The sequence below is a fragment of the Mangifera indica genome, chromosome 15 (assembly GCF_011075055.1).
Source record: "Mangifera indica cultivar Alphonso chromosome 15, CATAS_Mindica_2.1, whole genome shotgun sequence".
NCBI lineage: Eukaryota > Viridiplantae > Streptophyta > Magnoliopsida > Sapindales > Anacardiaceae > Mangifera > Mangifera indica.
The window spans coordinates 9,711,420-9,724,676 of NC_058151.1; the positions used below are offsets into that span (position 1 = coordinate 9,711,420).

The window sequence follows — 13,257 nt, forward strand, 5'->3', positions numbered from 1 at the left end:
GAATTTTTTTTCTCTCGTTTAAGATCATGATCATGCACTTTTTTTCTCTCCCTTGAATCTCTATTGGATAATGAGTAAATGGTATATGTTAAAGTATTACAGAGTTATGTTTTATATAGAATAAAAAAATGGTAGTTTGAGTATTTGTTTAGATACTTAAGACAATTTTGTTTAACTAAAAAATTTGGATATTTTTGTTTAAGCCACAAAATTATAGGTAATTTTTTTGTAACCCATGAATTATGACAAATTAATTAATTTCCCTATTTTCTATCCACCATTTGTCCATGAGCATGAATAGGCATTCCACTCCACTTGAACAAGAAGAACTCTACAAAATCTCCTCAACATTGGGATGCTTGTCCTATTCTTCTTTAAGTCTATAAGGGAAATTTATATTTTTCATCTAGATCTCATATAATTATCATAAATATTTTATTGTGATTCAATTTGTAAAAAAAAAAAATAATGAGAACCATATTTAAAAAAAAAAAAAATCTTTTGTTAATATTATTATTTGAATCGTTAACCTCTTCTATTTATTCTATAAATATAAAGAATCCATACATAAATTAGGGGTACATGAAGACACACCAACACATGGATACATGATTATAATAATAATGATGCTGGACCTGGAACTGGAATAAAAGTCAATATATATATATATATATATATATATATATATATGCAAAAATTAAGCAAGAATGGAAAATTTTAATTTTATACGTAGTATTTGTTAATGTTCACTGAGTCTAATAAAATTATAAATTAACCATTTAGTCCTTGTCATATCATCTGTAATGTAAGAGAAAAAGTTGCAAGTTTTAAAAGTTAACAGGGGCCAACATGTTTGAGTTGTTGGAACCAAACTCGCAGGTCCGACACGCCACCTGCCGCCACAAATTATGGTCAATTTCTTACCTGTTTAATACGTCATGTCTTACCTATTAATTCTTATCTTTCTATTACTATAATAATTATTTCTGTAGGTGTTTAAGTTTTTATTTCTACTAGGTGGATGTATAGACATATTAATAAAAAATTCCTTTTTTTTTGGCATTCAATTACGGTGGAGTATATTTTATATTATGAAATTATTCATATATATATATATATATATATTTATATATATAAATTAAAAATAAAATAATATTTAATTATATAATAATATATATATAAAATAATTCTTGAAAGGAAAAATTAAAAAAAATTTGAGGGGTTGGACAGATTGGGATCCACCATAATTATTTCACGTAAAAAACATTATATTATACATAAATGTTTTTTTTTTATGGAATTTTTTTATTAATAGCAATAATGATAAAGAAATTTGGTTGATGGGTTGGTTGGTTGATTTCTTGCTGAGAAGAGTTGATAGTTTGATGAACATGTTACTTGGAACACGTGGTTAGAATGGATGTGGTCAAATGTGGAAAAGCAGCAGACAAAAGAATCTTCATTCTTTTACACGTGTTCTAAAGAAACATGTCACCACCAAAGCGGTTTGAATTGGCCTTCACTGTTTTTACCTATTTAATTTTCGCGCCAAAAATAAGGTAAAATCCAAGATATTTTCACTAAAAATAAACTTTGATGATGATATTGGTATTGTTGTTGTTACATTGTTTTCAAACATTCTCTTGTTTTCCCTCAATTCCATTTGCCTATTCATAATAAAAAAATTAAAAACAACAGAAATTCTGTTTAGTATCAATCAAATGGGCGGGTACATATAAAGACTCTTTACAGAAGAAATTCATTCGATCAACAAGAGATAGATGGCCCACCCACCCCCTAATTCTATCAAATTAGGTCTCTATAACTCCATGTTCTAAAATGTTGTTTTCTCCGCCGTCTGTCAGGATGAACAAAATCTTGAAAGGCTATCAAAACAGTTCCATACTGAAGAATTTACCGCCGACCATTTGCCCAATGCCTGTTATGGTTCCCAGGCCTCACCTGTGGATTTCTATGGCCAAGTCCTTGCTTTGGGAGATCATGCAAGTCCATCACCTGAATTGTCCTTTGCTTCTTTGCTGTTCAACACAGAAAAATTACAGTTAAATGCCAGAGTGGCTTCACACTCACTATTATTGTTGCTAAATATAATTTTGACATCTTGTTCTCAAATTACACCAAAGATTTCATAAAGTAAACATTGATTCTATTTTAACTAATCCTAAGGTCTCATTCTTTTCATTTCTATTCCCTCTTTCTTTAAAAAAAAAAAAAAAAAATCTAGAAGAAACCTCTCTGAAATGTATTTCAAATTCATTCTGATTAGATTAATGAGAATTCCAAATCCTTCTTTGCGTTAACCACATTCCCCCATCAAAAAACAGAATACATAACAAAATCTGCAGGGGAAGAGGCAAACCGTTTTGGGCCTGTTGATAACTCTCTTGAAGTTTCCTCTTAGTGGCTTCAAGTTTTGCTTGGACTGCAACTTCATCTGACAACTTGAATCTCTGGTAGAGTAAGAATGATAGGTCAAATACAATTCATGGTTATAGTTTCAAAAGTAAAAGAATACTTGCACTCACATCTTGTTGACAGTTCAGTGGCCTCTTGTGGATGGCAGCCTTATCTGTTTTCTGCTCAACATTTGATTCATTATTCATTCCTTGCCCCATACTTTGCTTGGGAGGTCTACCAGGTCCAGAATGGGTGTTCGATGGTTTATTAGGTTTCGCAACAGAATCAAGTCTCTTCGTTTGTTGACTCTTATTGTCCTTAGCACGCAGATTCACCTCGTCTGTAGTTTGCTGTTTTCGCTTCACAATATTTTGTTGCTCCACTGATGGTTTTCTTCCATTTTCACGGTTCTTGATGAATTCCCCACTGTTCCGAGGATCTGAAACGACATCCCCCATTCATTATTATAGATTTTAGAAGTGGGGAATTTGAAAAAGGATCCGAATAGCTAAAGCTATATAAGAGAAGCATGACAGAAAGGAAATTGAACTCACTTCCATCATCATCCATGCCATCAAAGAACTTCATGTATTGCATTTATGGAGACATCCCAAAGAAACATAATCTAGTCAGCATACAGTTATAAAACAAAAATGCAAATCAATTTTGCAATTAACTCTGAAAAAGAACAAGTGAAAGTCAATACCTGTGAGAGCTCCATTCCAGTGGTTGGAGTTACGAAGAAAGCTAAATCATCCAGAGGAGGAAATGGAAGCCCTTCTTCTTCGTCAAGAACAGATGGGTCCATAGAATCAGGAGTACTTTCTGCAACCACTAAACCATTGACAAAAATAATTCAGAAAACCATTTTCAATTAACAGAACTGAAAAATATTATAACAAATCTATACAAATTACAAATAATTGCAACCATGTTCCTACCTGCAATAGCCTTTGTAGCACTGACCCATTCATTGACCAAATCCTTCCAACCCCTGCAATTCACAAACGCCATTTAGAATAACCATCATAAAAGTTTTATACCACATTCAACCATGCTATAATAGAAATGAACAAAATAAAGCATCATCTTATGCTCCACTGCAGTAAGTGAATCCAGTAAACCCCTAATTAACTAGCAAACTTGAAGAAGCAAAAGGATACATGAATAATTAAGTGATCAACATATTTACTGATGAACTACAAGGAAATTAAAGAAAAACATCAAACAAAAGAAGCAACAGAGAAAATATGTTAATCAATTTCACTAAACCTGAATCAGAAAGCAAGTGTTATGCCAAGAGGGCTGTTGATCTTCTAGACATATACATGATGACAAAAAACTATAGATCAAATCTGGCAAACGGCTATACAACTGAGTTCCCTATCAACAAACAGAAAAAGTACATAAAAAAAGCTAAATGTTATCTACAAGAAACAAATCCATACTGTATAAGAGTTCGAGAAAGATGTCGAATTTGTTTGGAACCATGCTTTTTGAGGCTATTAACAGCCTTCCCAATCTCGGTCGCCTGGAAAGAAGTTGAATTCCATTAGTCCAAAAAACAAGAACCAAATCTTTCTGTGCTAATTCAAAGACTAAGGATAGATTCAATCAAACCTTGAGAGTATCCACAGTCAAATCCATCAATTGAAGCCTCCTCAAGCAATCAAACAACATGGAATCAGACTGTAACAAACACCACCAATCAAGAACTTGAAAACACAAAAGAAACTTAGAAGAAGTCTCAACAAAACAATCTATTCATTCACACCTCATCTTGGCTGCTGTCAAGAATCTCTTTAATTCTCAACACCTCTCCTACAATTTGTGATTCCTCTTCAATCTCATCAGTCAATGCCTCAGCTTCTCCGAAGCTAAAATTACTAAGAATCTGATTATCATTATCAACATTTATATGAAGATCATTATCATTATCCCAATCATCCCGACTACTATTAACCTTACTTTCTTTACTTCCACCTCCTTCATCTCTTTTACGACCGATCATTTCATCTTCTTCATCATCATCAGACTCATTACAAGGAACATTCAACTCCACCCTTTTACAGCCTAAACACTGAGTCACCTTACACGTAAACAACTTCTCTGCAATTCGATCCCTTCTCAATTTGAATTCTTTTGGACAATCCAAAGCTGCAACCATCACCGCGTGGTCGATGATATCGAATATATCCCCATTTGCGGTGCGGAAATAATTTCTCCAGTTATCTAAAGACCCTGACATGATTAAATAAACAAATCCTGGATCCGATACTGGTTACTTTAGATCAAAATATCGGATTCAACAGGATTTTCCTAGGGTCATTTCAATACCCAGAAATTCAAAATTGTTTTTCAGATGAATTGGGAGATAACCCAGATATTAAAATCTAATTTTTAGCCTAATTTAGTTGGTTGTTAATCAGAAACAAAGGATTGAAGGTATTTTTGCCAATCAAAATTGACTAAGAAGGATTTAATAATAATATTTTTTTTCCTGGGGTTTTCGGATGTTGATGAGGGAATGGATTACGTTAAGATAGGATTTGAGGATATAATCAAAGAGGAGAAAATTTTCTTCTCACTCTGACACACAAAAACAGGAAACAGGACCAAAAAAACAACGCGGTTTCTTGTAGAGAAAAAAAAAAAATCAAAGCGATAATTTGGGAAAACCAAAACAGCAATTTGAAATGAAAATTAGGTGCAAAACAAGAAAGCTATGGGAGGCTTTTTTTTTTTTTTTGTTCTGTTTTTCTGTTTCCTTGTTTTGTTTATTACAATTACCAGGTGCTGCAAAACGCCAATAGTTTTTCAGGTTTAAAAGCAAAATATTGCACCAGATAATTTTACTTTGAAACCCTAAACTCTCTCTCTCCTCTTTCTTTCTCACTATTTTAATATGAGAAAAATGGAGCTTCCTTTGTTCTCTGGATTGACCTTATCAATACAAAGAAACAAATTGCAAGTAATGGAAAGAGAGAGAAAGCGCGAGAAAGAGAGTGAAAATGTTTGCTTTTTCTATAGGAGATTTCACCTGTTTAATTAATATTAATTTTGATTTATTTTTTTAATTAATTAAGCAGATTTTCATTTATTTATTTATTTAGCAATGACAAAATATTTTTCCATCTAAGTTTGCCTTAGTATTAAATTTTCTCACTCTAATTAAATTTCCCTATTTATAGTTAAAATTACCTAAATTTTATGTATTTTTGTCATTTTATAAAATATGTATTATCATGTTCAAATGATCGACCTTGATCTACTCCTTTCCAAGAAATAAAAGTAATGCTTCCAAATATGATCACACCCGAAATAGTACAATAAAGTTAAAACCATATTAATGTAATATGAAATGACTAAATCACACATGAGGCAGTGCAATTCCAAGTATGATTATAGAATGATATAATCCTATCGAAATCACATCATATCATGTGATTTAATTGGATCACGCTATTTTATATGTGATTTAGATGTGTTTAAACCAAGCTAATTAGTTGTGACGAATGCTACCAACAACTTTTTAATATATTTTATAATTATTAATATTAAAAATTAACATGAATAAAGAGTGAAATTACATTTTAAAAAGTTTTGGGGCTAAATATTATTTAACTTTAGTAAACATTGCATAATAATAAATATTATTATCTTTTTAACAATGATAGTGTTATGCAATAAAAATCCACATCCAATGTCAATCCAAGATTACTCTAAGGGGGCGTTTGGTTTGGGTAATATTTGATTACTAAAATAGAAAGATTACCTTGAAGATAGATTACTTAGAAGATTACTGGGTATAAATGATTACTATGTTTGATAAAATTTTATAGGTATAAATAATTATTGTGTTTGGTTAAAGGTAATAAAAGATTACTAGTAAAATATTTAACTTAAATGCCCTTGAATATAATTATTTTTAAATATTTTTTATATTATTTGTCATATTAATTAAAAATAAATTTATTTTTATCTCAAAAAATTAATAAGTAATAATTTTTCTATAATAAACCCAAGATTAACCCAGTAATCTTTAAATACCTAAGGTGAAGGTGGTAATCAGATTATCACCTATATTACCTGTCACATCAGCATTAGTAATAGAAGATTATTGTAATATTTTATTACTGACAAACCAAACAAGAGAATAAAAGATAGATTACCAAGGTAATCTTAAAAACCTTTAACCAAACGCACCCTAATAGACGAGAACTTAGTAGATATTGATTAGCAAAGATCAACTTTGAATTAAATAGGTCAAAAGCTTAAGGAAGACCATCCACTTTGTAAATGCCTTATAGTGATACAATTGAAACCATGTATGCAATAACCTTTAGCAATAAGAACAAGTTTTCTTTTATCATGCAACGATCTTACCAGAATTCAACAACTAATAAAGTGCATTTACTCTTCTTTATATTTCGAAAACCGCTACTGCATTATTATTTATAATTATTACATTTACTCAAATGCAATGCACTTAATATAAATATAAACAATGAGTTGGGAATCTAGATAAGGTAAGATTAGATCACAAAAAAGACAAGTTGTGCTCTTGTTATTATCTTGTAATTCATTTAACTTATATCAATAGTTATATCATGAAGGTAGGCTCTTATATAGTTTCTAGGTGAACTATGTAAAAAACCAATCAATGTATTCTTTTCCTATCTTAAATTTTTATATTCTTACACTTAGATCTCATTGATTTTGTATACTTCTCGTTGGTGCAATTTTATGAATAAACAATTTGGTACTAGAAAGAAGACCCTACTATTCTTATTCGTAGCTTAATCTCTCTCTTTTGCCATGCCTCTTTATCTTCAATTGCATAGTCAAGAAGAGCAATTTGCCCAATCAATGACCATTGTCAATCTTGCCAATGATGAAGGTCATAGTATAGCTTACTACCTCTACCACATATGGAGGACTAACTTATCTCTATGTTTAACATTCTCTCTAGAAGTATTGCCTTTTGTAGAAAAATGCTATTACACTTGACTATTTGAGCATGGGTTCACTTAATTTTATTCAAACACATACAATATAATATAAATTTAAAAACGCACTCTTTATTATTAATCATAACAGAGGCATCAAAGAACTTCCACAAACCAATAAACATACATTATCTATAAAATATGTGTAGCAAGATAATCCATTACAACACTCAATGCCATAAAGAAAATACTAAAACATAGAAACTAAAAATAACAAATATGCCCTTCACAACTACCCAAGTTAGTTGACCTTTTTGCATTGCGGCCATAATGATCATTTGTTACCTATGAAACATAAAAGAAGGGAAGTTAGTGACAATCACTCAATAAACAAAAAATTCTACTTATATTTAATCCTTATTTTACTCTTAACTTAGTTCACCCTATTTGATCATTGGTAGCACACCTTTAGACTCCTTATTTTGATGACATGGACTTTCATTAACTTATTAACTTGTCTTGGGGTCACCTTTAGTTGTGTAAACTGACTTAAGAAGCGCTAAGGTCTCGTACAATCATTTAGGATCATTTGAGATCCTAATCTAGGATGAATTATGAATTAAGTAATTTATAAATATTCGGTGAAAGAACTCATAATTGGACATTTAACATGAACTTTTATGTCGATCAAACTAGATCAAGATAAGAATTTGACACATTGGCTATGTGAGTTAAATATTGTGCAATCCCTTTCTTTACATTGTTGGAATACGAAAAGGCCCTATTATACGCTAATAAACCCTGCTATGGGTAGGTTGTCCTATTGCAAACTACTCTGTCCTACTACAGGTATGTTGTCCTATTGCGAACTACTTTACCCTACTACGGGTGATGTAGGAAGAAAAGAATTGTAGGTACCCCCTCATAATGACCTTTGTGAACATATTTGCTCCTAAGAGAATTTGACCTTAAGTGCTAATTGAACGAGATATGTTCACAGATATACATGCACATATCTCGAAACTATTATCTCAACTAAGGCTCGTATTGACTTTCACCTTGCTTGTCTTTCTCTCTTTCTCTTATCCATATGGTTTCATTCCTTAAAACGTTGATATGGATATTACTACATACCATTTACATCCTCACTATCCTTCATGACAACCTTTCAAGCACCAAGGTCTAATACTTATCTTTATTTCTTTCCTTCTTAAGTGCACAACCGTGTATAAGTACACAATTGTACATTATCAGGTGCACCATTGTGTGTCCTTTCCTTTATGTACAACTTAACCCCTTTATGGGGTAAACTTGGTTATGACTTGCTATACAGGTGTGCATGTTTGGGTCCACATGCATACACTCCTTTCCTCTTGCGCATGGTTTAACCCCTCACGGGGATCCTTGGGCGTGACTTAGTCACGAGTGTGCATCTCTTCCCATGCAGAACTTTATTTCCTTCATGATTGAAAGAATTTCTTAGGGGAACATTTGTAATTTTATTTCCTTCACTTTAAATTAATGATCTCTCCAAGTTTAAGACTTTTTATTGAATAATTTTAACTTTCTCAAGAGAAATATATTTCATTTACTTATGATTATGCTAATAATAATTAAACCCCAAATAAACAATGATATATGTGTGTATGTGTGTGTGTGTAAACCCTAATTATCTATTAAAAATTAAACCCATGAAATTATAAGTATGTTCCTTATTTTTTACCGGTAGTTCTCATTGTTACACCCACACGCATACAATATTTTGACAAGTCAGTTTGACAATTATTCCACATATTCATACAATTATTCCGTAAGGTTGTCTGATATCTAATTTATAAATTAGTAATTTACAAAAATTAAAGTTAAAAGAAAAACTCCTAGAAAACTGATCAATTAAATGAGCAAAAAATATATAAATTAAGGAAAAAAATATTTTTATTAAAAACCTAAATTCATAATTTACCTGTAACTAAATTTGAAAATAAAATATTGAAAAGGAATAGTCTAAGATTGTTATATGAGATGGAAACCAAGATTGTTAGTAAATGATCATGATTTTGGAGGAGACAAAGATAACATGCGTGATATCGTTTGAACATAAAATAATTTAAGAGAGAAATATGAATTGGGTATGATATCGAAAAAAAAAAAATTTCTGGTTTATATAGTTTAAAGAAATTATCTCCAATAAAATAACTAAAATTTGTCTTAGTTGTCCAATTTGAGTTGAATTTGAATCGAATCGAATTTGAGTTAGACTCGATTTGTATGAAACTGAGATCAAGCTTGATTCAAAGGAGTTTTAGCTCGAATTGAGTTTTTAGCTTAACTCGTTATTAAAACAATATTGTTTTAATATATATTGATCAAAATGATGTAATTTTATATCAAATTTTTTAAGTTTACAAGTTTGACAAGTTAAGTACCCTAAAGCTCGAACTCAAAAATATTGTACTTTTAGGTTTGAGGTCGAATAAACTTGATTTGAATTCAACTCTAGACCCATTAGATAAATTTGAAATTCGAGGATCTAATAATAAACTAATATTCTCTCAAGGGCTTTTGTGTACCTCTTGACCTGTTTGTGGCTTGCTGTTGCCTGAACGAGTTTAGTGATGGTTAATAGCAAATTGTTGGTGCTTTTGAGATATACTTTGAAATAAACTCAAGGGAAAAGGACTATTTCCCACCCAAATTTTAGGCCATTTTCAAACCTACACCCATGAGAGATGAAAAAATTCTATTCCCACCCATGACCAAACTGCCGTCCAGATTTTTAGTTAGAGACAAGGGTAAAATCGTCATTTTAATTATAAACCTTAAAACTTTAAAATCTCACCATTTTCCCCCTCCAAGTTTTAAAAACTAACACCTCAACCCATCTTCAAAGTTTGAAAAGTTTAGATTTCACCCCTAAGGTTTGCTTCCTTCTCTAGCCACCACTGACGGTCGACGTATTCCACCGATCTCTTATCTCCGACTACAAAGGAAGAAAAAGGATGACCTTTCATTGCTCAGATTTGGACGAGGTCGTCTAGATTTGGAAGAACAGACAAAGGACAATGCTTCGTCGTCCTTCGTCGCTCGTTTGGACTTTGCGAAGACGAAAGATGACGAAGTGTTGTCCTTCGTCTTCTGGGTGGAGCAACGAAGAGAGATCTCTTGCGACGAAGAGATCTCCGTCTCTTCGTCACATCGTACGATGAAGAGATCTCCGTCTCTTCGTTGCATTGTGCAACGAGGAGATGAAGATCTCTTCATCGTACCACCGTCGTCGCACCAGGAGAAAGAGGAGGCCAGAGATGACGTCAGAAGATGAAGTTGAAGAATGAGGGTGAAACTGTTATTTTTGAAAGTTATGGGGGGTAGCTGTGTTTTGAAAAATATGGAAGCCCTATGTTTGGGGGTGAAAATGTTACTTTTAAAAGTTTAAAAACTTTAAGTAAAAGTGAAATGTTAGTTTCTAAAACCTAAGAGGTGTGAAAAGTAATAAACTTTATAACTTTTTAATATAAACAGTAAAATAACTATTTTACCCCTCATTTTAATAGAAAAAATTAATAGAATTTTGTTTATGCGTGGGAATAAGATTTTTTCATCTTCCGTGGGTATAGATTTGAGAATAGCCTAAAATTTGGATGGGAAATAGTCTTTTTCCCTAAACTCAAACGTAAAGAATTGAGTAGTCAAGTTCGGCATTTGTTCTAGAGTCACATGCCAATGGTTTAAGCTCCAGTCTAAACAAGGTATAGTCAATAGTCTTAAGGTCAACAACATTTATAAGCAAACCTATTAAAATTTCCTGCTGAAACAACTTGAATTCATAAATTCTATCCATCGTCAAACTATTGACTATTTGGTTTAGTGAAAAAGAATTCAGTTTCCACATGCATTGAAAACCTAATTGGATCAGAACTTGATTAAGGTTTTTATATTTTTTCATAGTAGATCTACCACGGGCATAACTACCAAATCGTGTTAGGTTAAAAATAATACCATGTGATGTAGCTAGCTAAGAATTCTGAAGAATGGTACTTTGAGGGATTGGAAAATTCGTTGTATTATTTACAGTGATAGTTAAATTGATACAATTTGTTTGTGGGTCAGTTCCTGCAAAAGGATTGGTCAGGTCAGGCCAGGTATGCTGAGGTTGAGGGATTAATTTAATTTATATACCTTCAACATAACGAAAACGTGTTAATTCTTAAATCTTAAAAGACTCAATTTGTACCTACGTTCGCATTTTAGGAAGCCTAAATCACCCAGACTGCATCGAAGAAATAAGAGGTTTTTTCACTTTTCCTATGTGTCTTTCCTTCAAAACACATGTTTGTTATTGCAATCAAATTAAATCGGTTTAACAAATACTGGATGTCGAAGAAATGCCAGTCTTAAAGGTCAAGCAGATACCATTAATTTTTACTACAGAATTAGCTAAATGACTGAGTTCAACGTATTAGCATAGGTAAATAAGAATCAGATCATCATTCTTTGGGAAATCCGTGGAAATGAAAATTATTAAAGGGATATTAATTAAAATAAGCAAAAATTTTTTCATATAAACTTTTTTAAGTAAATGTACGTCAGTTTCACTTTTATAGACAAATTTACTTTTAATTTAAAAAATACCTTCTCCCAGCGATTTATGTCACGTTCGATCCCTTGAAATTTTCTTAACAGTTCGAACTATCACTAATTCACGTTCTAAAGATTAATAACATATTTAAAAATTGATAAATTTTTGTTTAGATTTCAAATACAAATAATAATGAACAAATTGCATAAATGAAGATAATGCTAAATACGAATCGACGCTATATCACGGTGCGTATGAGACGTAAAAGGTGCATAGGGTGCACACCCTCTTCGCACCCCTATGTGTTAGATTTTAAAATGAGTTTTACGCACCCCGCACCCTTTACACACTTTACGCACTTTCACACCCTTTACGCACCTTGTACGTACCTTACGCACCCTATATGCACCCTGTATGCGCCCTTTATGCCTCATACGTACTGTGATACAACATCGATTCGCATTTATCATTCTTCTCATCTATGCTATTTTTTTCTTTATTATCTGTTGTTAAAACCTAAACAGAAATTTATCAATTTTTAAGTACATTTTTTTCTTTATTATCCGTAGTTAAAACCTAAACAGAAATTTATCAATTTTTAAGTATATTTTTAATCTTTAAAACGTGAATTAGTGATAATTCAAATAAGAAATTATCAAATCTGTTAAGAAAATTTTCGACACTCGAACATAACGTAAATTACTGAGAGTAACGTAATAAGTCGGGAGAGGGTATTTTTGGAATTAAAAGTAAATTTGTCTATAAAGGTAAAACTATTGTACGTTTACTTAAAAATGTTTACGTAGAAAAATTTTTGTTGATTTTAATTAAGACCCCATTATTAAAACACAATCTGACTTAATATATTTCCTGATGTTTATCCTTGCATATATCAACTGAGTTGCTGGGCTCTAAGATTACCTGCTACAGAGTTTACTAATCACCCATAAGTTTCAACAACCAATCTGTAGTATCATACAAAGAAATAAATAATAATGGCTTCAATTTTCAGGGACTGTACTTTACTGAAGACTTGAAATTGAGTTTCACATAATGGAGGAAACATTGCTGATCCTTACTAATCAAACTACAAGGGAAAAAGAGAAAACGGGAAATAAGTCCTGCTAATCCAATCTTCAACGTGAAGAAATTATATATGCCTGGAGCTTTCCCCTACCAGAGAAGCATTTAATTCTGGCTTTAAGCGCCAACACCACCAACCAGTTCTTAACCCATCAAATGTTAACATGCCAAGTGAATACCACACTACAACAGTAAATGGCTAGAGGCTACTTGATTTAATTTCATTCTATG

General features: G+C 31.8%; 1 protein-coding gene across 1 annotated transcript; it reads right to left on the reverse strand.

The window, feature by feature from the left end:
* Positions 1 to 1,555: 1,555 nt before the first annotated feature.
* LOC123197186 (probable mediator of RNA polymerase II transcription subunit 26b) lies at positions 1,556 to 5,422 on the reverse strand. Its single transcript, XM_044611355.1, has 9 exons — positions 4,193 to 5,422; positions 4,039 to 4,107; positions 3,867 to 3,949; positions 3,360 to 3,412; positions 3,125 to 3,252; positions 2,973 to 3,000; positions 2,547 to 2,857; positions 2,381 to 2,471; positions 1,556 to 2,039 (listed from the first exon to the last, which is right to left on the reverse strand). The coding sequence occupies exons 1-9, from the start codon at positions 4,664 to 4,666 to the stop codon at positions 1,915 to 1,917; spliced, it is 1,362 nt and encodes a 453-aa protein (XP_044467290.1). The 5' UTR covers positions 4,667 to 5,422; the 3' UTR covers positions 1,556 to 1,914.
* Between the last annotated feature and the right edge of the window lie 7,835 nt (positions 5,423 to 13,257).